Source organism: Vidua macroura, chromosome 13 (genome assembly GCF_024509145.1).
Source record: "Vidua macroura isolate BioBank_ID:100142 chromosome 13, ASM2450914v1, whole genome shotgun sequence".
NCBI lineage: Eukaryota > Metazoa > Chordata > Aves > Passeriformes > Viduidae > Vidua > Vidua macroura.
The window spans coordinates 5,119,729-5,139,246 of NC_071583.1; the positions used below are offsets into that span (position 1 = coordinate 5,119,729).

The window sequence follows — 19,518 nt, forward strand, 5'->3', positions numbered from 1 at the left end:
TTCTAAATGCACAGCAGAGATGGGGTTGTGGATAATTGTGAAATTCAGACTAATTTCCTTTATTCAGGTAAGCGGTGTCCCTGCAGGGTCAGCACCTCTGCCGGCGCCCGCGTTCTCTCTCGGGTTTCCTGGCTCGGGCTGAGCGTTTGTTCCTCGTTTCCCACCTGGGAACGAGGTGAGAACAGGTCTGGGCTGTGCGAGAGGATTCAAAGCTCTGGAGTGTTGGCGCCTGTGCCTCCCCCGGCGCTCGTCACTGCGGGAATTGGGTCAGACCGAAGGAGGGTGCACAGGCGGGAGCGCTGCCGTGTGTCAGGGAGAGCAGGGCGGGCATCGCTGAGCCTCTGCCCGTGCGCCTGGGGGTGCTGGTGAGCGCGGCGGTCCCGGGCCGGCCCCGGCCCCGCTGCTGCCGGCCTGGGCTCGGGGGGACGCCTGGAACAATGGGGTGCCGGAGCCTGCGCTTCCTGCCGGGCCGCGGCAGGAAAAGGCCCTTTTCCTCCGCATCCTGCGCTCGCCGCTCCCGGGACGGCAGCGCTTAATTTCCGGCAGCAGAAGGAAGACGCGGCCGCTCCGCCGCCGCTCCCCCGCGGGCAGGTGCCCTTCGCTGCGGGCCCCACCTGAGCCGCGCCGCGCCGCCGGAGCCCGACCCGCGCCCGGCCGCTGCGCCGCCGCCCCGGCCCGGCCGGCTCCTCCTTCCCTGCTTTCCTTCCCTGCCTTCCTTCGCTGCCTCCTTCCCCGGCTCCCGCTGCCCCGCGCGGGGCGGTCCCGGCGGCCGCGGCCGCTGCCGGCGGCGGTGCCGCCCGCCCCTCCCTCACACCCGCGCGGGCGCTTCCCCGGAGCCCGGCGGGGCCGGGCCGAGCGCTGCCCCCGGACATGAGGATTGAGGCCGGCGGCGAGCGCCGAGCAGGAGGAGCGGCCGGTCCCGTGGGCCGCGGGGCTCCTCGGGGCCGGCGGGGCTGAGATACGCGGTGAGACACGCGGTGAGATGCGATGCTGTGCCGGGGCAGGGGAGCGCAGGGCGGGGTGGCGGTGCCGGGGATGACGAGCGTGGGTCAGGCACCGGGTCCGACTGGGCCCGAGGCTGCGTCCGGGTCTGGGTCTGTCATGCACGGCCTGGCACAGCATGCCGGGCACCTTCCCGAAGTGACAGCGCCTCAGCCAGCGCCCAGGGGTGGGGAAAGGACCGCGTGTTTTGGGGCCGCCGCCGGGTTCGTGGCGGGAGAGGTGTGGTCCGTGTGAAATAACCCGTGCCCCGGGCTGTGCGCCGGGAAAGGGACCCGAGTGACCGCTGGTGCCCGGGCTGGGGCAGCTGCTCTCGCTGCTGGGAACGTGTCCCTCGGAGCAGGACAGTGCCCTGAGGAAATCTCCTTTTGCAGGACGTACCTAACTCCACCTTCCTCCCCCGCTCTAGGTTTCTGTACCTGGGAAATTGAAGTGGTTCCTCTCAAACCAAACAGGTAAAACTACTTGTATCGTAGGAATTTTGCTAAAGGCTTCAGTTGAAAGCAAGCATGCAAATTTTAGCAAATTATAACGCCAAAAAAGGTGGAGTTTAGATACAGGCCATACATTTCTTTTCCTCAGGAAGTTTAATGGTTCAAAGCAGGGGTGTTAGATGAGAAGGTTGTATTAGCAGGAAGGTATGCAGTCAGCTTTAGGGTATACAGATGTGTGGGCCTGTGTGTGTGTGTATATATATAAATACACTAATATTATATATAAAATTATATATATAATATACTCAGTAGTCAAGTTTCTTCAACATGATGTTAAGCACTAAAAATAGGCATCCTGTAAGACTTAGCTGTGACCCTCTATTTGTGTCTGCCTATTTTCCCTCAGCCAATTATTAGTTCAAAATGGAGAATGTGTTGTTTTCATACTTATTTTAAAACTAAAAAGCCTTCTTTTCTCACCCCTCCCCCCCAGTTCTTCTACTTTTTTTCCCTTCTCACTGGATATTTCATGCTCTATACTTGGTTTCCACACTGAACTCTCAGGATCCCTTGGCATTTAGCTAAAGTAAACACACCCATTTTAGCTTGACTGGGAGTTTGTAGTGCGTAATAACACTCAATGACTAATGATTCAAAGATAATCCTGAGGTTGTGCAGTCTGGCCTCTCAGTGAAAGTTTGGTCTTCACAGGAAAAAGAAACCACCCCAGAAAAGCAAGTACAAATTTTTTGACTACATGTCTGACTCTGACTGAATTTTGTCCTGTGTGCCTGAAATGCTGCAGATATGTTAATTTCTTTTTTTTTTTTTTTTCCTATTTTATTTATAAAGCACAGAACTCGCAGGTTGCCATGTTTATGTTGCTTGTGTTTGGATTGCTACTGCAAGAAATTCTGGCTAATTCCCAAGCTGAAAATCCTACTGAATTCCCAAACATTCCAGAAGAGCCATTCTACAGCTACAAAGCCATCAACTTGCCAGATGAGCATATCCCCTACTTTCTGCACAATAACCAGCATATTGCTGACATCTGTAAGCAGGATGCTCTTTGCCCATATAAAGTAAGTTTGCTTTTTTCCTGTTTGTTTGTTCAAATGTCCTATTGGGGTGATTTGTTCTTGGGAGTTGTAGCAGTTGAAGATGGTGATTAATTGGTCTCCTTGCCAATGAGTCAGGGAAAGGATTTGTCTCAGAACCTATAAAAGGCAAGAGTAACATTGCTGTGCATGGGTGTCCACCTTGGAGCCTCTGCTGTGCATGAGGAATCTGGATGTTTTTTCTCAAACTCGGTTTGAAAACAGACCAAACCAAAAGCCTTTTATGCAAGATTTATGAGCTAGATGTCGTTTAAAAGCTAACAACTTCAGTCATTTCCCATTTTCCTGTTGCAAAACGTGATTCTGTGTTGCAGAAACACTTGAAGAAACTAAAATCCTGCTGGGGTTATGAGAAATCTTGCAGATCAGAGAACAGATTCAGTTACCCAGTGTGTGATTATGTTGAAACTGGGTGGTAAGTTTAATTTTAAATGTCTACTGTACATTGTGGTAAAAAAAATAGTGTAGTGCTCACTTTGATATAGGTGTGAAGTAAATATTATTGTGATATTTAGAATTTAAAGTGTGATTTTTTTGTGGACACCTGCGTATATATATAATGTGTGTATTTATGCATAATGAGTCTTTCAACATGATTAAAAATTTTAAATTTTAAGGAAGAAAATACTGCTAAAAGCACTTCCTGCCAGAATGTTTTCATTATTCTGATTTAGCCTTGAATTCAGATTCCTAAAATAGCTGTATTTCCTTTCTTAGCTTTAAAAACAGAGGAAAAATGTAGAAAAAAATGTGTACCCTTTTAGGGGAGAATAACTTTAAATTGTCACTTACATGCAGCTGATAAGTGCTTCCTGTTTTGGCATCCTAAATGCCAATAAAATAACTGGCTGGTTCTTCTGTTCCACTTTCAGTGGGAAAATGTGATCTGTTGAAGTTATTACTAGGATTGAGCAGCAGAACCTTGATTTGTTTCCTCTCTCCTTCACACATCAGGGCAAGTGACATCGAGACAGCCCAGCGGATATTTTGGAAACAAGCAGACTTTGGATATGTTCAAGAGAGGCTCAGTGAAGTGAAAACCCATTGCAAGCCTGCAGCAACAGTAGGTATTTCTGATAGATGTGATACTTTGCACTTGTTTTTAAAACTAATTTTTGTTATTGACGGAATTCCACTTGTTCTTAACAGGGGGATTCATCTCTGACCTGCTCCCAGTACCTTCAGCATTGCAGAGCAACGAACTTGTACATTGATTTACGAGCTGTAAAGAGAAACCACGACAGGTCTCTGATTTGCCTGGGTTATAGCAAAAAAGGGATGTCAGGGAAAAGGATTTGAGAATTTGTTTAACAAAGCTGGTTTGCTTGTTGCTATGGGTTTTCCTTTTTTTGCTTTTTACTGCTGATTGGAGGCTTGTTGCTGAAGCCCTGTAAAGGTTTACCCCTCTTCATTGCTGGCTGCTGCTGGTGGTGTAAAAACCCAAGTTCTCACTTTTATGGAATGGTGATGGGTGATTGAAATCCTCCCTGATGGAAGAGAGGAAGACATTTTTGTGTCTTCACTCATGTCCTTCCTTGACCAGATGATGTGCAAAATACAATTGCTTTTGTCTCAGGAACCAAGACCTTTCCTGTGCCTTTATACCAGATCCAGGAGCTGCATTTTTAGGTACTGAGTGACTGAGGAGAGATCTGAACCTGGATCTTCTACATCCTGAATTAAAAAACTAAATACTGGAAACTGGATGAAAAAGCCATACCAGTGGTGCTGGCATGACCCTCTGACTTGTCTTTGAAGTCAGTGTCTTGATCTGGTTCATGACTGAAAGTGATATTACCCTTCAGAATGGGTTTTGTCATCATCACAGCCTGTCCTGAAAGCTGATTTAGACAGTGCTTTTAGCTGGCAACTTGTTTTCAGGAAATTTGTTCTTGCAGCTCACTCTTCATGTGTCATATAAAATCCTTGGGTAGCGAAGTGGGTTGTGAGATCTGAGGTAAATTTCAGTAAGAAATTGTTAGAAACAAACAAGAACTCCAACCAGTGATGGTCCTGTCATGGCAGTGATGCATCACTGTCATGAAGCAAAATTTGATTAAATTACTTATGTGAGTATGTGTAAATAATTCTTAATAACATCCTGGGTGGATTATTGCTGCTTTCTAAGATGATGCCTAGACCTTCAAGGACACCACTATCTTTATTTGGGAATTGTGGGAAATTCTTGATTTACACTGAGGAAAATACTCAGGTTTTAAATATGTATGAAGTGCCTTGCTGAACTGAGACTAAGCAGCACTGGCTTGAGTATGTAATTGAGATTGCAGGACAGTGGTAGCCCTGTTGCACAAAAGCTGATAGACTTTTTCTAATTTGCATTAGATTCAAAGAAGACTTTTTCCAGAAGGGAGAAATTGGTGGTCATTGTAGCCTCGATGTTCAAGCATTTTTGGCTGAAGGTCAACGCAAGAGCCCTCTGCAGTCTTGGTAAGAATCTCTTCTCAAGGCTGCTTCCAAGTTCACTTGCTAATTATTTTTTATTTTTGTCATTGGCATTGCCAGCAGTGTGTAGGGGATTTCATACTGAGGAAAGACTTGCTCCTTTTAAGGTCAATTTGAGATTTGATATTAGAAACCTCTGGTAATTACATCTCGGCAGAAAGTCTGAACCACACTGTGTGTAATTGTGTCCTGCCTCATTTGCAGCAGCAAAAGATGTGAAAACACCTTGCAATTGGAAGTTGTAACCTTCAGGTGTTTTCTGGGCAAGGTGCTGGTGCTGTGCCTCTAATCTGTGTGTGGAAGGGGAGATTGTTTTGTGGTGAGATGCCTTGAGGCTGGCCCTTGTGTGTGAGTTCCCACAGCCCTTGGTGAGGACGATGTGGATGTCTCACACAGCATTCCCAGGGAAGCTGGGCTGGGAATGTGAGGAGGGCCGAGTCCACAGGCTGAGTAGGAAGTGCAGAGCATCACAGTTTGCATGCTAGCACTTCAAAGCTGCCTTGCCAGTTAATTGATGAAGGAACTGGGGCCATTTACGTTCATATCATAATTCATTCTTATGCTTTGCTTGTGTTTTCTTTTTCTTCCCCCATTTTTCATTGATGTTTAATTTAAGTCAAGAACTGTTGCAGAGGAAGAAGACTTTTCTCCTCTACCTGCTGTTGTCATCACAGCTGCTCATCCTTGTTTAGATGCAGGAACAATAAATACTGCCTCTACATTCATTATTCCAAACAAAGCATGGAAATCTCACTGAAGTGTCTCTGGCAAGGCAGATCAAGTTGTGTGGAGCCACAGATCCAGGCTCTGAAGCTCTTTGTTACATCCCTGCTGCCTTGATTTGGAGATCAAAGGTGCTGTTCACTCCTGAGATCAAAGGCAGTGTTTAACCTCTAGAAGCCCTGAAGAACCTTCCATTATAATTTCAAATAATTTTAATTGTCAGACTCTATCAGTTTTTAGCAGTCCTGTTAACTGAAATGGACTGAAAGGACAGTTACTATATCTGAGACATATGAAGTACAGTTGTTTAAATGTGTTGATGTCAAAGCATATTCTGTGTGATTGAATCTTTCTAGGTTTGCAGAACTCCAGACATTCACTGCATTAGACTTCAGACCTCTAGAAGATGGGAAGTGTGACATTGTTATTGAAAAGCCAACATACTTCATGAAATTAGATGCAGGTAACTGGTATCTTTAGTTTGTTTTTTTTTTTTTTTTTTTTTTTTTTTGTACTGCAGTAAAAAAAAGCTCATATTCAACTTGCCCATCTACATTATGCCTTTATGACAGTTCACTTGTAATATGAAAAATTATGTGAATTTTTAGTTACTTTTTTGGTGTAGTTCCAGTGACAAAATTGGAAACCGAGATTTGAAAATCTTGTAATTTCCCACAGTTGATTTAGAAAAAAAATCAGAACGATTTCCTGTAGTTTGCCTTGCACAGTTGTTCTCTGGACTGTGGTTTGGCAGTGTTTTGACTTTGTGCCAGAGGCTGTTCTGACTGTGTTTCTGCATGACAGGTTCCATACCATGACACACCAAGTACGGGTGTCTGTGTCCTGCAGTACGTGCTCAGCAGCAGGGTCTGTGTGCTTTGGAGGATAGGGAAGAGAAGTGGTGTTGCAAGAGGAGCAGCACCCAGGCAGGAATCTGACATTTTTGGAGCTTCACCAGCCTTTCTGCTGGTGCAGCACCGTTTGCAGGGCAGTGTTGGTGGGGGAGAGTGCTGAGGATGTGGACAAGCAGCAGCTGCAGAGGGGTGAGCTGTGTTTGGGTGCTCCTGTGCTGGGCTCTGTCCCTGTGGCACACAGCAGCTGTGACCCCAGTTCTTGCTCTCCCCCTGCCACTGCCTGACATTTGGAACTGGGCTGTGGTGCCTCCTTTGTGTTCCCTCCTTTGTTCCATGGGAGATTTTTGTGCACCAAGAATGAACAAGAGAGAAGACCCGAGGGATGACTTGGGCTTTGGCTTGTGTGAAAGTACAAGTTGTGTCTTGTGGTCCCACGGACAGAGCTTCCCTCAGCCCCACTAAAGCAGAGCCCAGACCTGTGCTGAAGGCAATTCTCATGTTTCCTTGTGTCTTACTGGGCTATGTTAAAGCAGGAGATCCTTTCATATCCTTCAGAAAGCAGCTGCAGACTGTAAAGAGAAATAGCACATGAAGCTCATCTTAGTCTTTTTTTGGGCCACTCTGTTTTGTTTTTTTTTTTTAAACACGTTTTACCTTAGATTTTGTTCCTTGATTCCTTCCTTTTAGAGGTTCCTTTTTTAGGGTGTATTAGGAGGATTCAAGGACTTAATATAAAATGCAGGATACTAATCAGGAAAAATGCATAAACCAGTGACAGTGGAGCACGTAATGCAGTGTTTTGCTAACAATTCTTTCTTTCTCAGGTGTTAATATGTACCATCACTTCTGTGATTTTGTCAATCTTTACATTACCCAGCATATCAATAATTCCTTCAGTACTGATGTCAACATAGTCATGTGGGACACTGTAAGTCTGCTCTGCTTTTAACATATTTGTGATGGGTTATATTTCTGCTTTATAGCTGCTCTGAAGGTTTTAGTAGCCAATCCTTAGCTGTCATGTGGCCATAGCCATGTGGAACTGGTAAATTTCTGGATCCTTTTAATACAGGTGCATGAGTAATTGTTAAAGAACAGATTTTCTGTGATAAACCATGTGCTGTTGGAATGCTCAGCTTTGCTAGCACATAGTTATGCCTTTTTTTTGGTGTGACCTCAAAAATAATCTGATCAGTATTTCTAACCTGTAGCATTGGAAGTTTTAACTGGTTTTTGTAGGTTTTTTTCTCTTGGAAAATTGAAGTAGGTCTGCTCAACTGTTTGCTCTATATTTAAAAAGAAATGCAGTTTTACATATTTGTAAATCAGTAATGTGCAGCCTGTAGTAAAGAAAACAACTAAATTAAATCCTTATATATCTTAAAGCAGAGTTTCATATTTAATTCCTTTAAGTAGCCTTCTTGCAGTTACTTCCCTCAGTCACCTCTCACATTGCCATAACATAAAACAAGTTTTTAAGTGGGGCTGTTTTTGCTATACAGCTGAGTCGAAACCATGTGTTTGAGTAATACTAGTTTTATTGGACAGTGTCTAAGGTGTGTAGGAGGGTATTAAACTAAATAACTAAATAAAAAACAACTGGCAATTTGTAATATGCCAGATAACGTGCATAATTAGGTCCAGAAATAACAGTTCTTGAATATGTCACTGTCCCACACCTGTTTTGTGATCATAAATTGCTGAGTTTTTTCCCTGAGCATTTAGTGCTAGGATAACTAAACTTCAATAGAGAACTGCAAATACCCTCTGCTTGCTATTTAATGAGAAACCTGTTTGGCTAGAAGAGACTCTTTTTTCTAATTCTATTGTATTTTAAAACTAAAATCAGTGCCATCTGTCAGGTAAGTGAGCTCTCTAGGTGCTGCACAGGACCTGTTAATCTAGCTCTGATGGTTTTCTGAAAAGCTCAGGTGTCAGACAGCGTTGTAAATTACTTTGAAAAGCAACTCTTTGTCTTATATCCAGAATCAAATAACTCTTTCAGATGTACCATTCAAAGTAGTGCCACACTGTTATCAATTTAAATGAGCATTACCTGCTCAGGCAGCTGGAGTTCATTGCTATGTAAAACCAGGTGATGGCACCAGTCAACTACTGATGAACTGTGCTCATCAAAAGGTGGACTTGAGCTTATTATTCATTCTCTCTTTTTTTCTTCCTTGATGTAATTAGATTTGGCCATACTTCCTGTCTACTGTTCTTATTAAAGAGTAATGCCCTTAGATGTAGGTTAAACAAAGCAGAAGATGAGTAGGAATTCCACTGGGTGTTGGTGTGCAGATCATCTGTGAATGCAGGGAAGAAATGTTTATAAAGCACTTTTAAGGGGAGCAGAGAGGGTTAGAAAGTGGTGCTTTCATCAGTTCTCCACTTCTAATCTGGGAGAGCAGTTCTTGTAATACATGGCCAGAAGGGAGTGTGGATTGTAAAATTTATTAATACCTAATGGCAGAGCAAGGGAAAGCTTCTTGAACCGAAGGAAATCTGGTGCCCTTTAGATTCTTTTACATTTCACCAGATATCTCTTCTCTCCTGCTATCATTTGTAGTCCTATTTTCAAATTTCTTATTTAGAATGTTCCCACACAACCTTCCAAGTAGCCTGATCTAGCCTCAGAGTTGAAAGGAAGCTTTAGTGAGAATCTGCACCAGGGCTACTGAGGGCACATTTAATTGCATTCAAAGAGCCAGAGGTGGTGGCTCAGCCCCGGGATGTGTAGGAAAGGTGACAGACTGCAGGCAGGAGCCCCTGCTGCTGGGAAAGCGTTGTAGGGAGTAGATGGCTCTTTAAAAGCTCCTCACAGAACGTGTCTGCAAAGAGGAAAGTTTTTTACTGCTCTGTACAGAAACCCCCTAGGTGTTTCTTCCATCAAATGAGATCATTGCCTTCAGTTTGTGATACATGTGCCATATGCAAGTGACAATCCCAAAACAGGGAAGTGCAAAACAAGCTTGTTGTGACTTTTTACCTCAAACTTCAGTGCTGCATTTGAATTCCCAGGTGTTTGGTTTTGGTTTTTTTTTTTTTTGTTTTTTTTGTTTTTTTTTTTAATCTCAGGAGTTGAGATTCAGGCCTCCTACCATCCCTATGTTTGTGTTACTTCAAATTTAACTTGTGTTCTGTTGACTCTGGGAAAAGTAGTAAGAAATTCTCACTCCTAACTCAGAAATTATAATCTGCTACTGAAGAAATTGTCTAGTTTGCTAATTTATAGAAGTTTTTATTAAAAATTAACCACCTGAGAGGTAATCTGAGTTACCTGCCAGTGCAAACACAGAGTTTGGTGCTGTGTAATGTCTGTGTTCTGTGCTAGGCTGCCTTGGGTCCTGTGGTGGTATTGCACATATGAACTGTATTAAAACTCAAATACAGAACCTGTAAATCATGAAGAGAGGTTCTAGTATGCATTTTTGTAATTGTTACACCCTTGGGTTTTTTTGCTTTCCTCCTAGAGTTCATATGGCTACGGTGACCTGTTCAGTGAGACATGGAAGGCATTTACTGACTATGAAATAATTCACTTGAAAACTTTTGACTCTAAAAGGGTATGGAATTCTATATTTTGTTTTAATTCATGGTCACTAGGGAGCAAATATGACAACTTCCCAAGCTTCTTGCAGTTAGGGGTGTCCAGAGGAAAGCATTAATACCTTCCATTCATGTTTAATTTGTGTAATATGAGTATTCTACCTTAGAAACAAGAGACAGAACTGTAACCTGATTCTGTGATGTGTCTATCCTTTATATAGATGGACCTAACTTTTGTGTCCTGAGAGGTGGTATTTATGAATGGGTTTTCCTTCTGCAGGACTCCCAGCTGAAGTTAAGCGTTTTCAAATGGTCTTTCTGAAGTCTTCTGATTCCTCCTGAGGTGTTTATTTCCCCCTGTAACTCTTGGCATTCCTGCTGCTTATCATTAAAAAAAAAAATACACCAAAAAAATGCATCTATTCAGAGCTCATTTCAGCCTCTTCAATCTAGTCGTAAACTCCCTGACTGGTTTCCTTCTCTTTAGTCCATGTTTGTTCTGCTTTGGGGCGTTTTCATCACCTCTTCCCACACTTGTATGTCCCAAATGAGAGCTCTTTTGGGATCTTTGTTCTATTCATTTGCACAGCCGAGGAAGTCCGGCTGTCCTTGGCAGGAGCAGTAATTGCTGGCTCATTAGGAGCAGGGCTGGCAGTGAATGGGCCGGGGGAAGGAGCAGTGGGGTGTAACTCCTCGTGATCCCCTCGCAGGTGTGCTTTAAAGAAGCCGTGTTCTCTTTGCTGCCTCGGATGCGATATGGATTGTTCTATAACACACCTCTGGTGAGTCCCTTTGTCCATCCATTCCCACCAGGAGGGTGTGGCAGGGTGGAATCTGAGCTGGGGAGTCCCTCCAATATCATGAAATACGCTGCAGTGAAGGCTCCATCTCCAAATGGAATGATCTGCCCTAAAGATTGGGATTTTAAAGTTATTCCAGCTGGTTGTGTGCAGACTCCTGTGTCAAAGCTCAGGAGGTGCAAATTATGCCTCTTTAATGGGTGGGCACTGTGAACTAACTGGTATTTTTGCAGAGCACAAGAGCTTAAACACAGTCAGACTTCCCTGAGGGTATTAGCTCACACACTCAGGCTCTAGCACAAGAGTTATATTTCTTTCTAAATGAAAGTGCCACTTGTGTTGCAGTGAATAGCACAGTGCATGATACTGGGCTTTTGTTCCACAAGAATGGTAAAAACCTGATCACAAAGCTCAGTTTTCTGAGCGAAATAACTTTGTATATTAACAGTTCCTTTTTGAATTTCAGATCTCTGGCTGTCACGGCACGGGGCTGTTCCGAGCCTTTTCTCAGCATGTGCTACACAGATTAAATATCACCCAGGAAGGACCCAAGGTGTGATAACTGCACAATGCAGCTGCAACATGGAGCTGGTGGCTCTTGCCAGAGAACAGCAGTGGGAAACTGAACCCAGTGGGGAATGGGGGTGTACCTGTGTACTTTTTGTCCTTTTGTGTGATGTTTAGGGTTTGTTTTTTCCCTGTAAAGGTCTTCAGAGAACATTTGTGTATGTTTGTGGAAGTTGCCCTTATGTCTTATTTCTGTAGGACAGACTTTAGAGCATTCTCCTTCTGACCTTAGGGTCTCATCCCTGTGTCCATTTTCTGTGCTGGAGGCCTTGGTGTCCTTCCCAGTTGAGTCAGACACGAGTTCCATGGAGCAGCAGTGGGGATCCCACAGAGCAGAGCAGAGCTTGCCCTTTATCAATCCCCTTGGATACTGCTGAGCTCGGATCAGAGCTGGAAACAGAGCAGTCTGGTCCTTGCATGCTTGCCCAGCACCATCTGTCTGCTCTGGGCTTCTCTCTTGCTCACACTGATGGTTTTTGCACGTTGCCTTGGTGGCCAGGGCAGCTCTGGGCTAGTTGAGGTTGAAGTGTCTGCTGGAGAGTAGCCACATATTATTGCTGAGGGGCACATTCAGAGCTCTGCACAGGCATTTAGTTATGCTTCTCCTGCTGACACTAATGGGAGCCATGCAGTTAAATCTCTTTATTTCACTTGGAACGCTCACCCCTGTGAGTCCAATTCATTAAAAGAGGTAAAAGGAGGAGCTGTTATAGAAGTAAAATATTTTTTTTTCCCAAGGAACTTGTGCACAAGCCATCCAGAAAGCTGCTCTCCTGCTTTCAAAAACTGCCAGATAATGTGTAATACAAAGGCTCTTTTGTACTGAATAAAGTAAATCTTTCAGAAAATATTTAGTTCTTGGTTAATAGTCAGACTTTCACAAAGTTTTTGATGCTTTGAATCTGTCAGAAAATATGATATGCATTTTAAGGTAGTTACACCATCTATTTATTACATGTGGAAGGAACATATTTAGTTGCTCAAATAATTGTCAGAAGTAAATATGGAAGAGTTTGGGATTGTATTTTTTTGTGAGGGCTGCCTCTTAGCTAATACAGTGCTGCTTCTTTCTTTTTAGGATGGGAAAATTCGAGTCACCATCCTCGCACGCAGCACAGATTACCGGAAAATATTAAACCAGAATGAGGTGTGGTCCTTTATATCTTTAAAAAATATTTCTTAGCAGTTAAATTTTGCTTATTGGATTGATTTTTTTAATCCAGGTACAGCCAAGACATCTATTTTCTGGCAAATCTTGGACAAATATGTCCAATGTTTATATTAATTTGTTCTGAAATGTCTTCTAGGCAGTCTCCATTTCTGTACCCCAGACACTAAACCTTGCTGCCCTTTCTAAATATCCAGTAGAAGACTACAAATGTAATACTAAAAGTATTTCCTCTGAGCAAACAGACACTGCAGATCTTCTGATAAAATTAAATTATTTCACTTTCAAATTATTCCTTTTATTTATAGCATCTCCAGTGTTGAAGTCTGACAAAACCCTTTGTAATGCCTGCAGATTGAAAAGTACAAGCCCTGGTATCAGAGTTTGCGAACTCAGAACATAATGAATTTTCATATTGATTTATGTTTTTGAATCATGCAACTTCGTGGACTTGTGTAAAAGCTTCTTTCATGGAAAAATGATATTATTTAATGCTTTCATACCTGCTTTCATTCTTTACTGTTAGAGCCTGACAAAAATGAATTTGGATTATCATCTCCACCTTATGTAGGGAGAAACTGAGGCTCATGTGATGCAGCAGCTCAGTGGCAGAGCAGAAAAAGCAAAGGATTTGTGCTTTTTTTGCTGGGCTGTCCTCAGTTGATTACTCCACTGCTGCACATAGTTTGTGTTCTGGTAAAATGGCAAAGACAGAAGTTGGTTTTATCTTCACCAGGTCAGGAGTGCAAGGGAGCAATTAACTGAAGGAGGACACCAAACCTTGTCTTTTTATTATTCTCCCCAGCTTGTGAATGCTTTGAAAACAGTGTCAACGCTGGAGGTCAGAGTGGTGGACTACAAGTACAAGTGAGTTGGTGGAAGAAACTGGTGTGAGCTGCTGCTGCCGCCTGTGGCTGCTGCCAGCTGTGTCTGTCCCCATGGCTAACCTGGCAAAATCCAAGGACTGGGAAGCAAAATGTTGGGTGAGGTGGTTGAGCACACCCATTCCATAATGCACTAGCTAGGGTTAGTAGGCTCAGGTTAAAGCTGAATGAACAATGAACAAGGTTTGAAATCCCTTTTGTTCCCTCTCCCAAAGCCAGCTGTGTTCCCATCACCTTTCTGCATATTGCTCTGCAATAACTGTGTGAACAGGGGTTTCTCTTCTGTTATGTCAGTGTCTTACTTTATATGAGCCTTAGTGTAGTGATCAGTAATAACTCTGATTATTTGCTGCTCTGGTGGTCCCTGAAAACACCACTTGAGGTCAGTTTGTGTGCCAGGTGTAGTAGGCACTGTGCCAGGAAGAAATGAGCTGAAGGAAAAGTTCCCAAACAATGTATGCCTGTCCCAAATAGCAGCAGCTGCACCTGGAGCTGTCATGAATCATGTAGGAAGAGTGAGAAATTGAAACAGCGCTGAGGCATCCATTTCTGACCAAACAGAGACAGTGGGAGGATGTTTATTTGTGTATTTTACATTGCACTGAATGCAGTTCAGAAACAGGTCTTTTATGGTGGATTTTTAAGTTTTGTTTGGGGTATTTTGTTCTTAGTTTTTGGTGTTTTTTTTAAGGTGATGCATTTTTTTAAAAGGCAAGCAAGAAGAAAAACCCGTAAACTTGCAAAACCTTTAAGTTGACCAAAATATTTTTGAAACAAATTCTTGTGAAGTTTTGAAACCTACCTGCATTTCTTTTCTTTCCATGCTGAATTACTGCTGGCTGCAGCACTTGTGATCCTTAGTATTGTTCCTTGAAAAATCAGTTCTCTCTTCCTGTGTTCCCTTCAGCCAATTGTGTGCTTTCCTCATGTTCTGCTGGGGTGGATGGAGCTGCCACATCATCACCACTTTTGTTGTGTTGTCTGCAGGGAGCTTGAATTTTCGGAGCAATTGAGAATTACCCACAACTCTGATATATTCATTGGGATACATGGAGCTGGCCTGACCCACCTGCTCTTTCTGCCAGACTGGGCTGTTGTGTTTGAGCTGTAAGTCTGTTTGTCTCTCCTTCCCTCTCTTGCACACACATCTGCTCCTGTTTGTTGCTGTGTGTTAATGATCAAATACCTTCCTGGTATTTGACCATCAATGTTTGTCTTGCAGCCTTGTTTAGACTTTATATTTGGCAGCCTCTTCTCCTGGGGACCAAAACAGAGAAAGCTTTCATTATAAAATACAGTGTAATTATATCATACAGGCTTAGCCTGTGATTTCTTGATCTTCTATGGTATAAATATAATGGAAAAATGGCAAACAATGAGAAAACCTCATTGCTCAGGTTCTGCCCTGGTGAGTCTGAGGTCTAAGGATGTTTTAGTGATCCAGGTGAACTGATTATGCATGTCCAGGGCTATTATTGATATGAATTGATTATGTGCTAGCAACCCCCTGGAGGTTTTTATATCCTCCTTTTTCAGCTCAGGACATGAGCACCAGCTTGCTGGCCAAAGTCAGTTTTCTGTTGTTGTGTTTTGCCTACATTTCTCTTGTAGCTTCCTTTAAAAACATATTTTAATCACAAAGTAGGGGTGTTAGCAGACACTCCAATCTACAGAACAAAGCAGAAATCCAGAATGCTTGTTAGAAGAGCTCTGAATTCTCTGTCCTGGGAAATTCTGCTGTGGGAAGGCTGCAGAACTGGTGTTTTGCAGCATAGTCGTGGCTTCAGAATGTTTTGTCCAGTCTCCAAATAAGTTCAGAAACTCAGGGGTTGTTTTTCACATGTCCAAGAGCTGCTGCAGCTGGACAGGGACATATCTGACATGCAGATGTGCCTCAAACTGCATCCAAGGCCACATCTGGAGAGCAGAAGGCAGCCCTTGCTGTTGTTTCTGAATTTGTCCATGGTTTTGATGCCTTAGAACTGGACAACAGACATTTCAATTTTTTCCTGTTTCACCCTGGTAACTTCAGCATAACCTCTGTAGGTAAATATGTTTTTTCTGCTTGTCCCTAGATACAATTGTGAAGATGAACGTTGTTACCTGGATTTGGCAAGGCTGAGGGGCATTCATTACATCACTTGGAGGAAAAGGAATAAAGTATTCCCCCAAGATCAGGTAATGATGGTCACACTGGAAGGGTGAGGTGCTGTAACTGAAGGACTTCACAGTTATCCTGCTTTACATGCCTATGTTCTGGTATTTGAAATATGATATTCATTCTTGAGGCCAAATTAACTTCCCTGTTAAGATTAAGAAATCATTTGATATTAATGGTTGAGGGAAGAAGAGAAATGAAATTAATTGGCCATGAACCATTCATAGCATGGCTGTTATGCAGTTCCTTTGCTGATTTTTTTGCCTCAGAGCAGATCAGTGGATTAGAAGTAATACATTTAAATGGCAGATCCTCAATTTTTTTCTTGCTTTTTTAAATGGAAGATGTATTGATCTTTTCTGTCTAAAAGTCCTTATCTTGTTTTTCTAGGGACACCACCCAACACTGGGAGAACATCCAAAATTTACAAACTACTCCTTTGATGTGGAAGAATTTATGTATTTGGTGCTTCTGGCTGCAAATCATGTTTCACAGCATTCAAAGTGGCCATTTAGGGTAAAACATGATGAATTCTAAATTAGACTTCTGGCTGAAATACTGTTTTTAATTAATCACAGAATGGCCTGGGTTGGAAGGGATTTTAAAGACCATCTCATTCCACCCCCTGCCATGGCAGGGACACCTTCTGCTATCCCAGGTTGCTCCAAGCCCTGTCCAACCTGGCCTTGGACACTTCCAGGGATCCAGGGGCAGCCACAGCTTCTCTGGGCACCCTGTGCCAGGGCCTCACCACCCTCACAGCAAAGAATTTATCCCTTGTACCCAATCTAAACTCACTCCCTGTCAGTTTGAAGCCATTCCCCCCTGTTCTGTCACTACATGCCCATAAAAAAATAAATTCCCCCGTGAGGGAAATAACCCATTGTTAATTTGTCAGACAACTTCTTAGCACCATACCTTGTCTTTATAATTCCTTTCTAATCTGGGAGGTTTTGATATGTACAAACTATTTTTCAGTCTATTTCTGGCTTTTTGCACTGTATTTCTACATTCCAGATTCTGAAATATTTTTTATACAAAGATATGTCCACCCATTTCATGTAAGGTTTTCTGGGATAGATCCAGGTTCAACATACACTGCAAGCTTCTGCTTTAAATTTAGAAACATTTTCACATTAGAGAGCACAGTTTTATGATTTTGCATTTAAATATAAACTTTGACTCTTGTCCCTTTAGTTATAAATGCTCCAATACAAGAGGTCTGCACAGTAGGTTCAGTCAGTTTTCTGTCTCAGAGCAAGTAAATATTTTCCTAAGTGAGTACTTAAAATTTCAGGTAATCTCGGTATTTCATACTTTTTCACAAAAACTAGCGCTCTGCATTGGAAAACTTGAGCAAATTGGAATAAAACTTGATTTTTTTGAGGATTCTAGATGGAATGGCCTTCTAGTTTTTTTTTAAGGACAAGTGATAAAATGTATAGAGTGTCTTTTAGTTGCAGCTGAAAGGAAAGGAACTGATGAGGAACCTTATTCTTGGAGTCACTAAAAGCCTAATTTTTAATATTCTTGTTTCCTCAAAATATTGAAGAGTTAATCCAGAAAACTTTTAAAATGAAATCTTTCCAAAGCCAGTAGCACAGTTCACTGTTTTCAGTGAAGGGAATATTAAACCAAAGCTGAGTTCTTTTTGAAATTCCCCCTGGAGCTGAGATGTTCTAGTGAGGAAAATACAGGTAGTAGTTCTTTTGTCTTAAGTGGAGCCAGAAGGATGTGTAGAAGAATTGAGTTCAGTGAGATAAAACCCTACAGTTCTGTGTTAAGTTATGGCTTTTTGGGGAATGTATTCCTATGCTGGACTTGCAGTTCAGCCATACAGTTCAGGTGGCTTGGGGCAGGCACACATTTGTATGGAAAAGCAGGAGAGTTCTGGTAAATACGAACATTCCACTGCTCTAATTGTAGATGGTATTGACTTCCCTTCCCCAGCAATTTCACAGAGTGTGGGTGCATTTACTGACCTGTCTGTACAGGTAGGGATGAGTTACTGTAAGCACAATTTTCATATAGATCTCTCAGACCTTAATCAGTGCATAGGTGAAGCTGGGTAGAGCTGAGACCTTCATGGATTTTGTGTATGTGGTGCAATTCTTCCTGCAGGGTGTTGTTTTACTGAGGGAGAAAACTGTTTCACTTTAAAGGACCATAGAAGCAAAATTGCACTTCTTAATATGAGGGGGTGGGGGAACAAAAAGCCCTTCAGCAATACCATTTCCTGTATTTGTATGTGTCTGTTGGGGTTTTTACCTTGTGGGATTTTTAAAGTAAAAGAAATGTATAAAACTTAAGCCAGTAAAATATCTGTGTTTGAATGAAACCAAGTCAAAGCAAAGATGACATTTAATTATGAACTGTGCACATAATTTTTTTAATAAAAAGCTTTTTAATTTCAAAAAAAAAGAGTAAAAATTTTGGTAGTTTGCCAGGTTTTTGAGGCAAATGTTTTAAATACTATTAATTACATGGAGCCACATGTCTCTGCTTTCTCCTGCCATGACAGGCTGATGTTCTGAGGTCCAAAGTGACATTCAGGTCTATTTACTTAAGAGTCATTGAGAGGTGATGCACTGCTGGCTTTAGTGCTGGGCATTTGAAGATTGGTTTGTGAAAATCTTTGTATATATTTAACTTCCTGTGGTGCAGGTGATGCTGCTGAAGGCAGTGGGTGAGTGCTGGAGTCTGCACAGGAGCAGCTAATGAGGAGCTGCTCTTTCAAGTCATCACTAAAACAAATGGTTGAACATATGTGTGGAGGAGAGGCTCCAGGGACTTCATCCAAGGGCAAAATATCCTGCCAACATTCACCAGTTTCAGCAAATTTGAGTGCAGGGTCAACAGTTGATGGCCAACATGTTATTCAGCCTTTATCCCTTAATATTGCTAAGATGAAAAGACTGTTTGTGTTGATTAACTTTTCAAATAGCACAGAATTTTCTTGGCAGCAGAAGAAGGTTTGGTTGGATTTTTGGGTTTTGTCAGTAAATCCTGAGGGAGTCTGGCAACAGCAGAGGTCTGGATTGTGACTTGAAGAGCATCTGGACCATCTTGGGTCTGTCTGGAAGCTGGAATTTGAGGGAATCCATGAGACTTTTGGGCCACTTGATCTTAAGGCAGGATATAGCTCTGGGTTAAGTTTTCCTAACAGACCATGGGAATCTTGTTCCTTGCTACTTCTGATTTTTTAAAAATATTTTTTTGGTCTCTCCAGTTTACCCAAGTTTAGAGTCTAAGGGGCACCTTGGCATCAGTGTGATGAATTCAGTTTTGGGACTTTGTGTAATGTTGCAAGTCCTGAATGCTTTTGGGATTGCCTGTGTTTCCTGTACAATGTAAACCAAGTGCTGGATTTGGAATAAAAAATAATTTATGGATGCATGTGGTTTCTTTCCTTTTTACTTCAGAATTTGTCAAGATGTAACTTCTTTTTTTTCCTTTGGAGAGTTCTGTGGAAGTTGGTAAGTGTGAGAAATGGTTTGTGATGGGGAGGTGGCAAATCAGCATTATTAATCTTAAGAGTCTGATTATAAATATTAAGGCAATACATTTTTAAAAGCCATTAAGTAATAATGGAACTGTTTAATTCTTGCTGTTAATCTTACCAGTACCATTAATGAGATAACTCAGGCTTTAGCTATCTCTTAATCCTGATTTTTTTTTTTAAAGAGAAAAACTGAAGAAAGCATTCTCCTTGAGAGCTCTTTTTATGTGCTCAGAAGGGTAAAATGTTTGATTTCGACACTGAATAATTGTTTCAATTTGCAGTGTTTGCCTTAAGTTGAG

General features: G+C 42.4%; 1 protein-coding gene across 5 annotated transcripts; it reads left to right on the forward strand.

Annotated features, from left to right (window-relative positions):
- Positions 1-816: 816 nt before the first annotated feature.
- EOGT (EGF domain specific O-linked N-acetylglucosamine transferase) lies at positions 817-19,109 on the forward strand. 5 transcript variants are annotated; one of them, XM_053989638.1, is made up of 18 exons: positions 817-977; positions 1,409-1,454; positions 2,286-2,515; positions 2,866-2,966; positions 3,506-3,614; positions 3,701-3,795; positions 4,895-4,999; positions 6,094-6,200; positions 7,416-7,519; positions 10,065-10,157; positions 10,851-10,922; positions 11,407-11,493; positions 12,586-12,654; positions 13,481-13,542; positions 14,547-14,666; positions 15,635-15,737; positions 16,108-16,233; positions 18,382-19,109. In XM_053989638.1, the coding sequence occupies exons 3-18, from the start codon at positions 2,306-2,308 to the stop codon at positions 18,433-18,435; spliced, it is 1,617 nt and encodes a 538-aa protein (XP_053845613.1). In that variant the 5' UTR covers positions 817-977; positions 1,409-1,454; positions 2,286-2,305; the 3' UTR covers positions 18,436-19,109. The 5 variants fall into 5 exon arrangements, with proteins under 5 accessions (XP_053845613.1, XP_053845615.1, XP_053845614.1 ...); XM_053989640.1 differs by having other exon boundaries at positions 2,291-2,515; XM_053989639.1 differs by having other exon boundaries at positions 817-965.
- The last annotated feature ends 409 nt before the right edge of the window (positions 19,110-19,518 follow it).